Source organism: Penicilliopsis zonata (genome assembly GCF_001890105.1).
Source record: "Penicilliopsis zonata CBS 506.65 unplaced genomic scaffold ASPZOscaffold_1, whole genome shotgun sequence".
Classification (NCBI taxonomy): domain Eukaryota; kingdom Fungi; phylum Ascomycota; class Eurotiomycetes; order Eurotiales; family Aspergillaceae; genus Penicilliopsis; species Penicilliopsis zonata.
This window is the reverse complement of record NW_019208911.1, coordinates 1,417,698-1,434,401: the sequence shown is the minus strand read 5'-3', so window position 1 is coordinate 1,434,401 and position 16,704 is coordinate 1,417,698. Positions and strand designations below refer to the sequence as shown.

The 16,704-nt window shown below is 54.1% G+C and overlaps 7 protein-coding genes across 7 annotated transcripts in view; 3 read left to right on the top strand and 4 right to left on the bottom strand.

Moving 5' to 3' along the window:
- Window positions 1-99: 99 nt before the first annotated feature.
- ASPZODRAFT_11850 (hypothetical protein) lies at window positions 100-1,129 on the bottom strand (the record flags this gene model as incomplete). Its single annotated transcript, XM_022721197.1, has 3 exons — window positions 100-251; window positions 309-878; window positions 943-1,129. The coding sequence occupies 3 exons, from the start codon at window positions 1,127-1,129 to the stop codon at window positions 100-102; spliced, it is 909 nt and encodes a 302-aa protein (XP_022585513.1).
- Window positions 1,130-1,669: 540 nt separating this feature from the next.
- ASPZODRAFT_55091 (hypothetical protein) lies at window positions 1,670-4,886 on the bottom strand (the record flags this gene model as incomplete). The annotated part of the gene is made up of 7 exons (XM_022728516.1): window positions 1,670-1,965; window positions 2,028-3,576; window positions 3,658-3,703; window positions 4,184-4,244; window positions 4,494-4,530; window positions 4,611-4,703; window positions 4,761-4,886. The coding sequence occupies 7 exons, from the start codon at window positions 4,884-4,886 to the stop codon at window positions 1,670-1,672; spliced, it is 2,208 nt and encodes a 735-aa protein (XP_022585512.1).
- On the top strand, window positions 4,792-7,323 carry ASPZODRAFT_306030 (hypothetical protein). Its single transcript, XM_022728204.1, has 3 exons — window positions 4,792-5,289; window positions 5,359-7,140; window positions 7,198-7,323. Exons 1-3 carry the CDS (start codon window positions 5,153-5,155, stop codon window positions 7,277-7,279), a joined length of 2,001 nt encoding a protein of 666 aa, XP_022585511.1. The 5' UTR covers window positions 4,792-5,152; the 3' UTR covers window positions 7,280-7,323.
- A 44-nt stretch (window positions 7,324-7,367) lies between these two features.
- ASPZODRAFT_55518 (hypothetical protein) lies at window positions 7,368-8,297 on the bottom strand (the record flags this gene model as incomplete). The annotated part of the gene is made up of 2 exons (XM_022728547.1): window positions 7,368-8,026; window positions 8,072-8,297. The coding sequence occupies 2 exons, from the start codon at window positions 8,295-8,297 to the stop codon at window positions 7,368-7,370; spliced, it is 885 nt and encodes a 294-aa protein (XP_022585510.1).
- Window positions 8,298-10,777: 2,480 nt separating this feature from the next.
- Window positions 10,778-12,388, top strand: ASPZODRAFT_86865 (hypothetical protein; the record flags this gene model as incomplete). Its single annotated transcript, XM_022730292.1, has 1 exon — window positions 10,778-12,388. One exon carries the CDS (start codon window positions 10,778-10,780, stop codon window positions 12,386-12,388), a length of 1,611 nt encoding a protein of 536 aa, XP_022585509.1.
- A 167-nt stretch (window positions 12,389-12,555) lies between these two features.
- ASPZODRAFT_126985 (hypothetical protein) lies at window positions 12,556-14,273 on the bottom strand. Its single transcript, XM_022721622.1, has 2 exons — window positions 14,168-14,273; window positions 12,556-14,110 (listed from the first exon to the last, which is right to left on the bottom strand). The coding sequence occupies exon 2, from the start codon at window positions 14,070-14,072 to the stop codon at window positions 12,567-12,569; it is 1,506 nt and encodes a 501-aa protein (XP_022585508.1). The 5' UTR covers window positions 14,073-14,110; window positions 14,168-14,273; the 3' UTR covers window positions 12,556-12,566.
- An 886-nt stretch (window positions 14,274-15,159) lies between these two features.
- Window positions 15,160-16,704, top strand: part of ASPZODRAFT_21502 (hypothetical protein) — a gene marked incomplete at its 5' end in the record, with an annotated part of 2,399 nt that continues 854 nt past the window's right edge. The window contains 2 exons of the mRNA XM_022727856.1: window positions 15,160-15,381; window positions 15,448-16,670. Coding sequence (XP_022585507.1) covers window positions 15,160-15,381; window positions 15,448-16,670 — 1,445 coding nt within the window. The remainder of the gene's footprint in view (window positions 15,382-15,447; window positions 16,671-16,704) is intronic.

Here is a 16,704-nt window from a genome sequence, read left to right as displayed (position 1 = left end):
CATAATACAAAACCAACATGCTAATATACTAATACAAGTTCAAATTACAACCATCACGCTGCCGTACCGAAAATGTCGAATCAATTTGTAGACGACCCCTCACGCGCTGTGGCCGAGGTGCAACTTCTCCTTGACCTTGGAGATGGTCTTGCTAGCCCTATTGCCATGATGGTTTTCATGCGGACTCTCTTTGACTTTTTCTTTGGGTTTGATATTATTCCCTCCGTTCCCTCCATTTCCATTGGTGCCATCTATACAATCGTCAGCAAGGAAAAAATGAATCGTAACAAAAAGAAAGGATGGAATACTATTCTGGTATGCGTTCGGCTTCCCCTCCATCTTCTTCTCGAACTCGAATTCCTCCCTCGGCGCCCCTGTCTTAGGACCCTTGAGAGCCTCCTCGCTCACTTTGGCATTGGAATCTTCTTCCTCGGGGTTCCCATTGGTGCTGTTGTTGCTTCCTGCGCTGCCGGCACTGGCATCGCTAGTATCCGTGGTGGTAGTCTCGCTCGAGGAAGCAGGCTTGGTCGTCTGGCTGCTCTCGCCACGAGACGGATCCTGGGTCCGCTGCTCGGCTGGAGAGTCTTCCTGCTGGCTAGTCGCCGTGCCGACTGGGGCGGTCTGTTGCTCGGCTGGATGGTCTTCCTGCTGGCTGGTTGCCATGGTATCGTCGACGATTGGAGCGGTTCTCTGCTGTGATTCCAAGGGTTCGTCGACGGCCGGTTGACCTGGCCCTGGGTCTGCAGTGGGACCGGAACGAGACTCCGGGCCGGAAGAGGAAGCTGTAGCTGTAGCTGTAGCTGTAGATGGAGAAGAAGTGTCCTTCATCGAGCTCATGGCTGCGGTGTTTTCCTGGGTAAATGGGGCACCCGGTTGTTCTGAAGTAAATTGTAGTTGTGGTCAGGCCGGAAAATAGACTTGAGGTAGATTTTCAAGACTTACCTTCTCGGTTCCCCGCATCGTAGGGGTCAGTAGCTGTCCCCTTGCCCTGGACCCCGGCCAGAGGCTCTTCGCGCGTGTTCACCGGCGATTGCTGTCGCTGTTCTTGCTGCTGAGTCGTCGTGTCATTACCAGTGTCACCTGCGAAGATTGCGGACGCGGCGTGGACAACCTTATCGACGTATTCCATGGTGGGATATACTTGCTCTCTTTTTAATAGGGATGTCCGTCCTTATCGGTGTCCTGGAGTGTTTAAACTCTGGTCGAAGTGTTCGTAGGAGTATGGGATTTGAGTTTGTGGGCAGGCACTGAGGTCTTTTTAAGAACCCAAATCTCATTTCGCGGGGGCGTCCAATACGTCAGAGGTGATCGATGGCACTGTTTCCTCGGAGATCGGCAGTATGTGTGTGATTTGCCATTGAGCAATTAGAGAAGCTGGGGATGGGCGAATTTCATCATGAGTCTGGAACTGACGTCATGATGCCTCCTACTTGGGCCTATTTGGGCACTACTATGTAGTTGGATTATTTATACTATTTATTTACAGATATTTGTACTATTTCTTAATAGTTAGTTAGAGTAGGTAAAGATAAACAGATTGTAGTATACTGTCCAGTAAAGAATAAGAATATGAGTGTGAGTAAGCCTACTGACACTAGCAATGTGATTAGCACTCCATCAAGAGATGAGAGAGAAAGAAGCCGCCTGAAAGAAACTGAACATGTGCTTGCTACTTCTTCTCAGCCTCTGCTTGTTTAGCCTCCGGGTTGAGGGGCTTGGCCGGGTCATATCCCACGCTCTTGACGATGCCCAGCCCCTTGGTCTTGCCCTCGCGAAAGAGCACACGGTCGCCAGGCGAGAGGAACTCCGGACGTTGCAGGAACCGGAAGGCGACCAGCGCCCGGTCGCCTGTTCGGATGAACGGCCGGTCGATATCGATCACAGAGCAGGTCTGGCTGACGGCACCGACGTGGAGCATGGCTTGGTAACGGGGCTTGATGGTAGTTGCGTGGGAGAGAATGAGAACTGGAATACGTTACTATAAGTGATAGAAAAGATAAAAAAAAAAGATTGGACAGTAATCTTACCCTCTGCAACGAACTCTCGGAAGACCTTTGGCGGCTGATCCGTCTTCGAGAGGACGACCATCCCCTTGCGCACCTCTTTCTTGCGCACCCGCTTGAGCGCAAAGGAGCCCGACTGCCCTGCAAAGCAGGCGTTCACCTGGATTCGCTTACGCTCGATGGTCTTGATGGTGGTGGTTGTGAACTGGCCCAGCGAGTCCGGGCCAACCACCACGGTGTCTCCGACGTGGACCACGCCCGATTTGACCACCCCGGAGACGACGGTACCCACGAAGGGCACCGAAAAGGTATCATTGATGAGGCACTCGAATGGAGCATCAGGGTTGTACTGACCCCGGTATGGCAGGATGTTGAGAAACGTGCGGACGAGCTCCAGGTTCTCCCCGGTGACATTGGAGACCTGGAAGATGGGACAAATGCGCTGGCTGACAAACTGTGTGGCAGTGTTGATGGTCTCTTCCATGTCCTTGATGAAGATGGGGATCTTGCGCGCGCCGGGCGACTTGAGGATCTTGGCCAACTGCGAGATGGTTTCCTGAAGGATCTGGGGCGGGCAGATGTCGATCTTGGTGATGATAACCATGACGGGCACGTTGAGAGCGAGAGCGATGCCGAGATGCTCCTTGCTCATCCCGACCAAGCCGTTATTGGCGGCAACCATTAAAAGGCAGTAGTTGGGGGCGCTGCTCAGCATGCCAAAGACGGTTGTGCGCAGATAGCGCTCGTGTCCGGCCAAGTCGGAGAAGGCAATCACCTTGGCAGAGCGCCTGCCGATCTCCCCCCAGGACAGCTTGCGGCCTTGCTGGGTGGCGACGATGTCGCCCCGGCTGTCGAAGCCCATGATCTCCAGGCCGACCGAGCTGGTGCGACCGCTTTCAATCTCGTGCTTGTGACGGAACAGATTGACTCGAGCCTTGCCGCGACCATCGTCAAGGTTTCCTTTTACCAGAACGCCCAGCATGGTGCTTTTGCCCGCATCGACATTACCCACGACTGCGATACGGATCTCCGCCATCTCCTCCACCGAGCCCGCCGGCTGTCGGATGAGGACCTTACCGCACACATCTTTGAACCGCTCGTGCTTGACCTTGGACTCTTCCGGCCCGCCAACATTATAAGTCACCAGTATCCGGCAGTGGGCCGGGAGGGTCTCCGCCGCCCCTCGCACCCGGCGCAGGGCGGTGTTCCATTGCTGGAGATCAAAGCCCATCGAGTCCCCGCCATCCTCCAGGCCGATATCAAAGATAGTCTCGCCGTGGCCCTCGTCGACACGGGCCTGCAAAACACCCGCCAGCACCTGCAGGCTGTCATCCTCTTCCTCATCCTCCGCCTCGGTCTCCTCCTTGCCACCCGTGCCTAGCAGTAGGTCTTTCAACCGGACATGCTTGGGCGGCGCATCGGACAGACCTAGCTCGTCAATAATATCGAGCTCGGCATGATCTTCGGTGTATCGAGAAACGCTCGCGGTCTCATATCCGCTGTCGCTGGGCGCCCATTGGGCTACGCGGCGTGCCTGCTGCTTCTCGACGTAGTCGGCAAAGTCGCTCAGCGCCTAGACCAAACGACGGTGTGTGAGTAATTCCAAACTCTCTACCAACACTTTCAAAAGACAACTCATAGACGATCATCTCACCGTCTCTCCTCGCCGTCGTTCCTCGTGCGTTTGTTTGACTCCTCCGCTAGGTGGCATAGTTCGAGTTCGGTTCAGAGGCGAATGACGAGATTGTTTGGGGAGGGGGAGTTACTCAAATACGGTCGTAAAATGTGGTGGTGAATCGCCGCTAGCGCGATTGATTCTATATTCGTATAATCATATTCCGCTCCTGGTGGGAGATTTGATGAAGAGATTCTTGCTGGTGGTTGGAAGATGAAGGGGGTGAATCGGTCTTGTTAAGGAGCTTTATCGATAGCGACGGACTGCTGAGCCGCAGACCCACGGGTGACGCCGTTGAGTCACAGCTCGTAAAACGGACACAAGGCAGATTTACTCTTATTATTTGGAGAAATTTGGGCTAGTCATTTGGCTGCCTAGAACGACAGTCAGAGGTACCTCATGGAGGACCCGGGGCTGCAGACAGGAAGACATTGGCAGGAGGAATCCTCTGCACCGACAATGCTCTCCCCACTTTGCACCTCAAAAAAACAATAGTTTCAGACACATTTCCTGGATCGTAGTTTCAGCTCGGCTGATCCCATCATGGCCACAGACTTCTTGTCCCTCTTCTCGGGCGTGTATGTGTATGGCACCTCAGCTCCTGCACGGGTATCCATCGTTCCCTCCGCCCATTTCCATCGATCGAGTCAAAGGGTGGTTATCTGGCAATCCATCTGTAGAGCCCGGGGAACATCGTAGAAAGGTCATGGTATTCATGGAATCATGCTTGTGGCGAGATAAGAACGACTGAGTCACCTGTAGCAACGAGTCAGACGTGGTTGTCCACGGAACCGAGGGGCAGCATCACCACGTACCTCGAACAAAGAGCATTTCCTCCTGTTTTTTGATTGTCTGTAATCAGTCAATGAGAGAGTGCTCAATATAACGTACATATATATATATATTGTAGTTGGTGATTGAGGGTTGCATACCCGGATAGTCTCCTCCTCGTTCTCGTCCTCCTCTACCACGTAAACGGTCTCTTCGACATCTCCTAGCACGAGATTGCAGTGACTATCATAGGCCTAGGAGGCAATATCAGCATCAACACCCTCACAACACGGTCGTGCTCAACCCCTCACATGTAACCGGCCCTTCAGCTCACGGTCGCCACGCAGCTTGACAAAGACAATCTCGTCGAGCGACAGACGGACCAGATCCAAGGGCTCCGACACAGACGCCGAGCCCGTTTCCTCTGCATCAGCCATTCTAGTCTGTCTGTTCTGCTCACAGGAAAACCAGACTGCGTTCTTTCTGTACTTTTTCCCTCTTGCAAAGAAAAGTCGGCCCGAGCTTTTGTCGGTCGGAAGCCTTTGGGCCCGCCAAGCCCAGCAGCCCGACTTCACCTCGTTGCCTCATCCACGGTGTCCCCATCGAGCTCCACCACAGGCCACCGACGCGTCTTATCCGCCCCCTTTCTTATCTGGCGACCCGCAGTGAGCTTGCAGCTCATACGATTCATTCTGTTTAAAGAATGCGGGGATTCCTGCTGGCAGGCGAGGGTCGTCGCTCGCCCCTCGCCTGCGTCCGTCGTCGAGGCAGCAGTGATTCTGGCTGCAGCGCCCGAGGGTGGCCGGCGACACGGCCTCTGGGGGCGTTTTTGAAGTCGCAGCACTCATACAATACAATTGGTGGTTCCCCCGGTGACGGGCGGGCATGGGCGGTTCAGAAGCCACGGAGATATGCTCCCTCTGTTCCCACGGGCTCACCACAGTTGAGCTCGCCGAGCGTTCTGGAAGGCGGTGGCGGCAAGGAGGAACAACAGGAGACGGAGAAGGAGAAGGAGAATGATGCAGGGTTGAAAGCACGATTTTTCTACAAGATCATCCGTGGGGGCCAGCCGGACCAGATCATCCACACGCTGGCGGATCCGCGGTATGCAGAGCTGGTCGGGTCGCTGTCGCAGGTCGCGTTTGTAGAGGTGCTGCACTTGCTCTCGCCGACATACTTTATCGATCCGTACCGGGAGATCCATCGGCCGCTGCACCCGACGGCGGTGCAGGTCAAGAATTGCCGGTCGCTCGAGTCGATCTTCGATGAGTTTGCCACGAAGCTCGCGAACATTGTCTTGGCGAGACGCCGGGCGGGCCATGTGCTCGGGCTGGCCGAGTACACGCATCTGCTGGACTGTGCGCGGTCGATGGGCGACGCCGACATGGCCGAGGTGGTGTGGCAGGACATGCAGGAGGACGGGGTCTTGCCGGACATCCGCTGCTACAATCTACACATGGAGGCCAAGGTGTGGGATACGTCGTACACGGGGCGGGAAAAGTACCGGCTGCGGATGACGCCGTATGCGTTTCGCAAGCGGCGGGTGGTCTTTGAAGAGGCGAACGGCTGGCAGGGCTACGGCACCGCGACGCGGAGCGTGCGGCGTGACGTGATGGGCCTGTTCAACCAGATGACCATGTCTGGCAACGAGCCGGACGAGACCACGTTTGCGACCGTGATACTGGCCTCGGGGCGGGTTGGCCACGTCGCGGGCGTCAAGAGCGTGCTGCGACACGTGTGGAACATCGACATGGACACGCTGGCGGAGGATAAGGGAACCACCAGCCAGCCCCCCGTGACGCCCTACGACCGCACCTCGCCGCTGCATCCGACCGGCCGGCTCCTGTTTGCAGTGGCGCACGCGTTCGGGACGAACAACGACATCTCCGCCGCGCTGCAGACCATCGGGTTTATCTCGCGGGCGTACAACATCACCGTCCCCGACGCCGTGTGGCTGGAGCTGTTCGAGCGGGCGTGGGTGCTCTCGCGCCCGCGGTTTGGGCCCGACGCCGCCCGCAACGCCAAGGGCCAGGTCTCGAGCGAGTTCCTGACGGCCGTCTACCAGACCATGACCGCGGACCCCTACAACGTCCGCCCGACCATCGAGGTGTACCACGCCCTAGCCAAAACCGCATGGGACCAGTCCCGCCTGGCAGAGTTTCAGGGGTACATGGATCTCGCGTACGAGGCCTTCCGGGAGACACGGCAACAGCGCAAGACCGCCCGGACGATTCTAGAGCGGTACCTGAATACGCTAGCAGAGAGCAGCAGCGAAGCGCTGGGCGGGTTGCGCGAGTTCGCCGACGCAGTCAACACGTATCACCTGCTTCGACTGCGGACAGTGCAACACGAGCTGACGATCGAGCGGCTGGCTCGCCTGCTGCTGATCCACGATCGATGGATGGGGCGCGACAACGTCGCGTGGGAGCACCAGTTACTGCCGCGCCTGCTGGAGACATGGCGGGATTTCCTCCCAGAGAGCGTCACGTACGCCACGCGCGGCGGGGTGGTCAAGTTCCGAGGAAGGACGTTCTGGGGGGACGCGAATATTAGAGCACATCGCATGGTTCCTATCAAGAGGGTTGTCGAGGATGCGGGGCCCCAGGAGGAGCGGTATCTTGATGATGCGTATGTCTGGGCGAGGTATCGCGAAAGGATGCCAACGCTGTTCAATAGGGAACCTTTTAACCGGTTGATCTGGGAGGTGCCCTGCGAGCCTGAGGGGGTTACTGAGAGAGTTACTGAGAGAGTTACTGAGAGGGTTACTGAGGGGGTTACTGAGAGATTTGAGCCGGAGAGTACTGATGGTCTGGTACCACTTTTAGCATAACGAATTATGAAGCTTGCATATTGTCAACTTTTTTACATTTATTGTACAAACTAGCCATACATACAATATACATACATTACATTGAGAGCTAGATTCCCTCCCTCTTCAAATCGTTGACAGTCATATAACGCCCAATGGTGATCCACCCCCAGCGGAACCAAACCATCTGGCTCTGATGCGCTTTCACCATGGCGGATTGAGCATGCAGCCACTCGGCGACGGAACTGACGAAAAGAAGCCGCGGGGGGAACTCTGGGTTCCCATTCCCTCTCTGCTTGACACCCGAGGAAGCAATCCCCTTGACAGCCCCGATGAACATGGTCACCGGCGCATCGAGGACACCAGCGTACTTGCGTAGAATGTTTGTCGTGGTCAGCGTATACAAGGATACGGGACATGCGAGGCCTTCTTTGCCCTTGCCGAGGGAACGGATGAAATGGACTGCACCGTGGTACAGACTGCGATGGTTGGGATGGTTGCTCACGCCGTGTTGGTCAAAGGTGAGAAGCACATCTATCGTCGGTGTGCTATTAGGATTCAAAGTCGGATCCGAAGCTCCGATCATCTCTGGCGCAAAGGCAGAGGCCAGCAAGGCAGAAACATCGGATTCCTTCCACATGCGGAGCATGCTATCTTGGAACTTTGGGTCGTCGACTACAAAGACGTCGGATTCATTGCGGACGCCTAGATGGAGGGCACTCTGGACCAATTCTTTCTTCCGGATGGGACCTAGGCCGTCCGCGTTGCCTAAGCGTATCAGATGAATACTTCAGATTAAGGGATCATGCTTACCCGTGCTTAAACAGAGGATCTTCAGGTGGTTCCCTAGATCCGGTTTCGTCAAGGCCAGAACCGTCGGGGCAAAGAACATGGCCTCATCGTCCGGGTGGGCGATCAGCAGACAGATGCGTTTGTTGCGCACGCGCGGGAAGGAGTGGGCGAAGGGCGAGGTGGTGGTGGAAGACAGCGTCCAGAAGAGGAAGACGAGGGGGAGGAGGGCGGCAAGGGCGAGATACATCTTACAGGACTTGAAGACAGTATCAGTATCAGTATCAGTGTCAGTCAGTGTTGCCAGTTGCCAGTTGCCAGTTGCCAGTTGCCGTTGTATGGCTTCATCTGATGTGGTCTTGGCAACTTGGCATCAGGTCACGTGATATGACGTAGCCATACTACATAGGCTATAGGCTATAGGCTATAGCTTCCCTACACAGCATGGCTAAGAATAAGCATAGAAGCATAAAAGCAGAGATCATCGATCTACTGATAGTCACCCATCATACTCGTATTCTATACTATATAATATTTCAATAGGCCGTCAATAGACGAATTGATTATTCCCCTCAGTACTACTACTATAAACGTCATATAACTACTACTGTTATTACTACATGTCCCTCCCTACTACAGAGTCGTATGAGCTTCGGCCAGGATCTGCATGAGCACAGATCAGGTGTCTATGTAGTCATACTGTCAACACCTGAGACTTTACTAGTTAAATATAAAATATACTACTACTATGTAATACTCTGCATACTACAACTTCTCTACCAATTTCCTATTCATAGAATGAAATCCCTCTATATCCCTCAGTACTCCGTACCCCTGACGGAGACCTCCGAAAGACCTCCGAACCCACGAGGACCCCTTGAGAAAGAAAAAAAAAAGAAGAAGAAAAAGTCAATTCCGCCCCACTGGTTGTTCTGGCGCGACCACGGGCCGAGAAGTGAACGCCGAGTGGTTATTCAAGACTTTTAATATAGTACCTTATACTTACACCTAGATGGTTAGTCTATAGGTTAGTACCTATTGTTGTGAGGAGTCGGATCGAGTGCCGGCGGGAAAGACGGTTTCCGACGGTAAACTCTTGCTGTACATACTCCATACAACTGAGTTATTTCTTAGTGAACTAACTAGTACTTTATAGTTAGGTACCTAGGTATGTACCTGCTTAGTTGGTAGCTAGTACCCCATACCTAGTATTACCTTACTATGTTTAATAATCCAATAACAGGTTTATAGCTCCAACGTGGACAGGTCAGCTGCAGCGTAGCACATGCGATGGCATGGCATGGCATGGTTTGTACCTGAGGGTTGGTCTGGATCTGATACTCCGGCAAATTGTTAGGTAATTGAATCCACTTGGCAGCTCCCACGAGTAGTTTATTTGTATACCTTTTTTCTTTTCTTTAATCCTTTATTATTTGATTTAATGCCATCTTATTTTATTTAATTCTATCTTATTTTATTTAATTCTATCTTATTTCGTGTAGTTTATATACTCTGTACTCAGAGACTTGAAAAAAGCAATGAGTCACAATGCGGGGTATGCATATTGCATCAGAATCCAGATCCCAATGAGGAAGCCCCAAGGAGAATCTAAACTAGGTACCTGATAGATACTCTATACTACACAGTAAATACTCAAGGTCCTCCGTACCTGTAACTCAATGATGCCATGAAAATTCTGGCCGATCGGCTTCTAGCGCCGTGTCATGTATTGTATACCCATGCCTGAATGCCGGTCACAGCCTGTACGGCGAAATTTTCGCTCCAGCTGATCCACAGCCTGGAGCCACGATGGCGCCACGTGATGGACATTTGGTTAATAAGTTATAACTAACTATGAGTTCTACTAGTCACCATAAATCTAGACTGTCATTTAGTATTTGATTTCTATGTAGTATATGTAATAGTCCTATTCAATGTCCTGCGCATTGATTATAATGATCAATACTATAGAGTATACAGGTGTACTATATACTAGGTAGTTATTTAGTAAATAGGTAGACCTTGAGCTATTACTGAAGGATTCTAAAGGTCTGGTCTAGAATAGAGTATATTCTTACACGTCGCTAACCGCCTGACCTGTGAGTCATGCGCACGGCCATCACATCATGTGCCTTTACACCGCTTCAATCCAGCGAGTATAGTAATAGTATTAGATGAAGCTACCGTAGATATAATATTGATATAGAGAAGATTACTATATATAAATAGTGAGCAGTGAACTTCATAGTATATAGATATAGTAGTTACAGTTATAAATGTAGGTAGTTGTAGGTACATAGGTATACTGTGGTTGTAGGTACCTAGTAACTATATACTGGTAGGTATACTCCTAAGGTATAGCTGGTACCCACCGTACTTACGTGTATCGTATCATACCGTAAACCGTAGCGTATTGAATCATCATGACAAAGATTCTTCGCCCCACCCCGACTCCATCTTCCAGACCTGAACCGCCTTCCAGGGCAGGCGACGAGAAACAGAGACTTCCATGGATTCGCCATGTCAACCCTTCAAAGAGCCCCCCTCTCCTCTTCTTTTCTCCTCTTCTTTTTCTCCTCCATCATTCTTCCTCCTCCTCATAGTATGTGTTGGATTGCCGATTCGAGAACTCAGTTATATCAGCACCGTACTGCTTCTTGAACGTCTTATTGACTTCACCTATTGATATTTCCTATTGAATCATCAGTCCCCGACAAGGCAATCAGAATCATGCCCGGCCGTCTGCTTGCCAGCTTGGTCCGTCCCTCGACGCACTCTTCGGCTTCCTCAACCCTCTCCCACTCAACCTCCTCCTCCACCTCGTCCGTCAACGAGATCCCTCACAATATCCCCGTCAAGAAGCCTGAACGCCCCCATTCCCCTGAGCGTCGTCTGTCCTTGGCCATGGAGCATCTCATTCACCCGCACCGCGACCACAGCAAGGAGAAGCGCCGCAGCTTGGCTCGCTCCGCTCGCTCCAAGGAGCGGCCCCTCCATGTCGCCGAGGCCGCCCCGGCCTCGGCCAAACTGGATGTCATCGTCGAGAGCCCGCCGCTGGTCTGCTATGGCACTCCCGCCACCTCCACGGGCACCCTGTTCTCCGGCCGTCTGCGTGTGGCCGTCACAGACGCCGCGGGCGCCATCTCGCTCGACCAGTTCGACATGCGTCTCCTCTCGCGCGTCACCACCAAGAAGCCCGTCTCGCGCGAGTGTGCCGGCTGCTCCACCCACACCGAGGAGCTGAACAGCTGGTCCTTTCTCCGCGAATCGTCCCTGCAGCTCAAGCTCAACAGCGGCGACCACGACTTCCCCTTCAGCTACCTCTTCCCCGGCAACACCCCGGCCTCCTGCAACGGCGTGCTGGGCGAGATCGAGTACCGCCTGTGCGCCCGCGCCCGGACCACCACCGGCGAGGAGCTCACCTTCCAGATGCCCCTGCACATCCGCCGCGCCATCCTCCCCGGCCCGGATCGCTCCTCCATCCGCATCTTCCCCCCGACCAACCTGACCGGCCGCATCGTGCTGCCCTCCGTCGTGTATCCCATCGGCACCTTCCCCGTGCAGATGACCCTCAGCGGCGTGGTCGACAAGGGCGAGGAGACGCAGACCCGCTGGCGGCTGCGCAAGATGATGTGGCGCATCGAGGAGCACCAGAAGATCGTCTCCGCCGCATGCCCCAAGCACACCCACAAGGTCGGCGGCGAGGGCAAGGGCGTGCTGCACCAGGAGACCCGTATCATCGGCCACAACGAGGAGAAGACCGGGTGGAAGACCGACTTCGACACCGCCGGCGGCGAGATCAGCATGGAGTTCGAGGCCAACATCAACCCCACCAGTCAGCCCGTGTGTGACCTCGAGCAGCCCGGCACCGGCGGCCTCGAGGTCAAGCATAACCTCGTCATCGAGCTGATCGTCGCCGAGGAGTTCTGTCCCAACCGCAACGTCCGCCTCATCACCCCTACGGGCGCCGCCCGCGTCCTCCGCATGCAATTCAACCTCCACCTCACCGAACGCAGCGGGCTGGGCATCAGCTGGGATGAGGAGATGCCCCCGGTCTACGAAGACGTGCCCGCCAGTCCCCCGGGCTATACCGCCCTGTCCTCCCGCAGCGCCATCGAGGACTACCATGGCTCGCCGCTGCCGCTGCCCGAGTACGACGAGTTGGACCGCATGGAGTCGCTGCGTCTGGACAACGATTCGTGTTCTTCCTCGTCGAGAGCCCACAGCCACTCGTATTTCACCACAGACGATCTCACGGCGGAGCCTGTGCGGCTTTCAACCCAACCCGAGGCGGAGCCTGAACCTGAAACACCGCAGATTGAGATTTCTCACGACTTATAATCGACCGACGTCGACATCGACTACGAGATACGACTACAGATATTCTAGCGATGACCTAATTTCTTTGCAAAAGTTCTGATACCCATGTCTGCTACTAAATAGCTAGTAATAATACACATACTATTTAATAAAAAAAACATATACTGTTTAATAACAAATTCTATAATCATGGCATATATCAAGAATCAAAAATAGGCCCGTAGGCAGCCACGCCAGTGGCCTCGAGCTCAAAGACGATTTTCCTCGTCAGGCGTGGGTTGCTAATCACACAGACGGCATCGGCGTCAAACTGACTGATGAGTTTTCTCGCCAAAGGGAGCACATCAACTCTCTTCCCCTTGCGATCCGAATCGATAATCACAGGATTGGAATCCAAGCGATGCACCAGGTCGAGGATTTTCGGACCGTACGTCACCAGCGGGGCACGCGTTTGCCAGACAACTCGGAGAAGAGGCCTCTCCCTCTCCGACGCCCCCAGGAAGGCCAGACAGGGACCTATCCCCGACCCGGTTGTGATGAGAAGCACCCGCTCGTACATTTTCATCAGATGGGCGAACCCATAGAGCATCGTGCCTCGTTTCCAGAGGGTGCGTGGGGGGGTTCCTATCGTGGAGGTGGTCCAGTCCCCCGCTCGAGAAACCAGACAGGAGAATTTCTTATTTTTGTCTTCTTCTTCTTCTTCATCATCATCCCCTTCAGGCTGGTCGTCTAGGTCCGGGAACGTCGCAAACGCATGCCAGTCTCGTAGGGGGTGGTTGGAAACCGAGATCCCCTTTGCAAACCCGGTCGAGGTATGGTTGAAGTGCAGCCGGACGGCGTGTTGCGAGAGGTATTCTGCTCTGACTTGTACCTTCCGCAGGAGCAGCCATGGGTGTACGATGGCCAACACGGCGAGAATGAGGAACCAAAATGCCGGGAGATGAAGGAGAAAGTCGCCCATATGATTCTTACCTTCATTCTTACCCTCACCCTCGTTCTTACCGCTATCGCTGCTACTGCTACCGGTGTATTCATGAGCGAAGAGAAGAAGCAGGACGACAAAGAGAGCAACGACCGTCCAACCCAAGAACCGATGGGTGAATTCGAAGACGTTGTGTCGCTTGGATCGCAGACCGGGGTACGCCGCTAGGATGATTGCCAACAGGGCGACGAGGATGAGATATGTGACCACCACGACGGCCACGGAGACGGCGAGGGTGTTCTGGAGGTACTGGGTCGTCAAGATGGCCGTGAAGCCGACGTACCAGAGAAACGAGGCGACGCCGCACCCGGAATGCACGCCGCCGTAATGGTATGTCTTTGCGACGAGATGGCGCAGCCGCAGCGGTGCCCTCCGCGGCACGGCGGAGAGAACGCTGTACACGGCGTTGACGACGTGCGGGTGCCGTGCCAGACCGCAGACCAGCAGGTTGGCCGCCGCGGCGTTGACGCAGGCGATCAGTTCGTTCTGGTGTCTTGTCGCCAGGACGTAGATGAACACGCCTAGGTTCGAGAGGAAGACGAGCCCGAACAGCCGCCGGTACACGGTTAAGAGAGCGTATCGGGTGTGTGCAAATGGTTTTCTGGATATCTGGGCCTCTACATCGGATCCCTCCGAGAGCTCGTCTATCTTGGCTTCTTCGGGTGATTCGACGATGGTGGTCGCCTCGCTGAGGTGCGGACGATGAGAGGGTGGTCGCGCCATAACTGGGTATTCTTGGGGTATTCTTGGGTATATCTGAGGTACGTATTTGATTCTTCACAATGTACATGGATACAAGTAATTGACTCTTAATCGAGGACAATTGAGTTTAGTATCTATACGCAGTACTTAAAGATAATGCACTGCGGCCTCCGGGATTGCCCTATCCGGAATACACACACGAGCCATCGACATTCCACCCACCGTCACCACGCTACTACCATTGACTAGGTTCGCTGGTTACTACGGACTCGGGCGTATAAGGCGTCCAAGATTCCAATCGCCGAGGCATTGGAATGCAGCTGAAAGCCGTCTGATCAGCACGGCCTGGCTCCGTCTGCCCGCCAGATCCATCTTCAATCAGGCCGCCAGGTACAACCTGACGATCAGAATGGCCAAGGGAAAATGATCCGAACCGACACAGATGACTGGCCGACAAGCTCTCCATCATGATTGCGTATCATGTGCTGACTGCCCTTGCTTCGCTGGAACGCCCCTCGCCTACTACCAGTGCCATGTGGTAGAAGAGTAAGGAATGGACATACGACAATACTCTACTACTCCGTACCTAGTAGTTTACTTGATACTAACCACTAACTACGGAGTAACTACTGTGTACCCAGTTTCTACTATCCCCAGATCATTGAACCGATCAAGGCCCCCCATTGACCGAATGGCATTCTCTATCAATCGATACTCCATACTGCCATCGAACCTATCAGCCTGTTACCTTTAACTAGTTACTATAGACTTGATAGCGATCAAAGCCACAGCTGACGACCCACTGGTTCGTTGGACCCAATGGGGGATTTGGCCGATCTTACGCCGTATTCCAAATATTCCAAATATGCCATCATTCCAAATAGATTAGGGATTTTTTGTCGATGACAATAAACTCCTCTAAAGGAGGATTATTATTGTTTATTTGAAATGGGCTTGCATTTATTTATATATATATAATAGACGGTCTCTGAGGAGAAAGAGAAAGTAAATCCACTAATAGTAGTCTTTTACTAAATATCTATAGTTAACTACTACTACTAAATACCAAGATATACTATACTATACTATACTATATACTGGATTCAGCATGGCTCTCCAAAGGCATCAAGACCTGCTCACCTTCACCTTCTCTTCCACCAACCCCCCATCATCATCATCAGACGAGACTCCCATCTTCATCGACGCCGAGAACCCCTCCCGCTTCCTGAGTGCTGCCCGGTGCAGGCTCCTGGTTCGTTCGCTCATCGCTGGCTTACGGGCTCATGGCGTGCAGGCCGGGGAGACCGTATTGGTTCATCTGGGAAATAGCGTGAGAAGAGAGCAAGATTTTAGGGAAATCTCTTTTCCAAAGCTGACATGGTTCGACTTTCTCTAGTTCATCTACCCCGCTCTGTTCTTTGCCATTGTCGGCGCTGGAGGCGTGTACATGGGCGTGAACCCGTCGAGCGCGCCCAACGAACTCAGACACCTGCTTTTCCTCGCTCAGCCGCGGCTGATCATCACCACCAGCACGGCACTAGCCGATGTGCTAGAGGTTGCCGCCGACCAGGGCCTTCTTCCCGGGCAGGTTTGCGTGCTGGACGTCGATCTGCTTTGGCAGAGTTGTCGTTCCCCGTCACATGGATGCCGCCTTGCCGGCGGCCAGCCATCACACCAAGTCGACGATCAGATCGCCCTGATCACGGCTTCTCATGGCGCTCTGCATTGCTCTGCTCTGCTCTCGCACGGCGAAGCTGACTGGGTCGTCTTCCATGACAAGGAGAGAGCCACTGCCACCCCGGCCGCCCTGTTCGCCACCAGCGGCACGGGGGGGTTGCCCAAGGCCGCCGTGCTCTCCCATGCGGCGATTATCGCCCAACATCTCTCCATCCGCTATGAGGCCCCCTACCGCGTCACCCGCCTGCTCTCGCTGCCCTTCTTCCATCTCTATTCCGCCCTGTGGGCTCACATCGCTCCCGTCCGGTACGGCGAGCCCCTGTTCGTGCTTCCCCGCTTCGATCTGAAGCAGTTCCTCGCCGCCCTGCACCACTACCACATCACAGAGACCTATCTCGTCCCCGCCATGGTCCACGCAATCAACCGTCACGCCACTACTACTACTACTACTACTACCACTACTGCTGCTGCTGCTGCTGCTGCTGTTGTCACCACCAATTCCCTGTCACCGCCGGTCTCTTCCCTTTTAGCCTCCCTACGCTATGTCGGCGTCGCGGGAGCCCCCATCGACGCCAAGGCCATTAACCAGTTCGCCCAGCACCTGCAGCGGCACGCTTGCGTCGGCCAGCTCTGGGGTATGACCGAGGCCGGCATCGCCTTCCAAACTCGCTACGGCCAGCAGGGTCATCCCGGAAGCATCGGATACCTCCTGCCTGGCTACGAGGTCAAGCTGATCAACAGCGACGGCTGGCTGGTCCTCGACGACAATGTCCCTGGCGAACTGTACGTGCGTGGTCCGGGCCTCCTCTCGGGTTATAGGGGGGCAGACATTGACCAGGCCACCGACCCGTTCGGCTGGTTTCGAACCGGCGATGTCGTCTACGTCAAGCACGGCCTGTACTACGTGATTGGGCGTACTAAAGAGCTCATCAAAGTGAGGGGGTACGTTCTTTTCTTTTTTTTTTCTTTTTTTTTT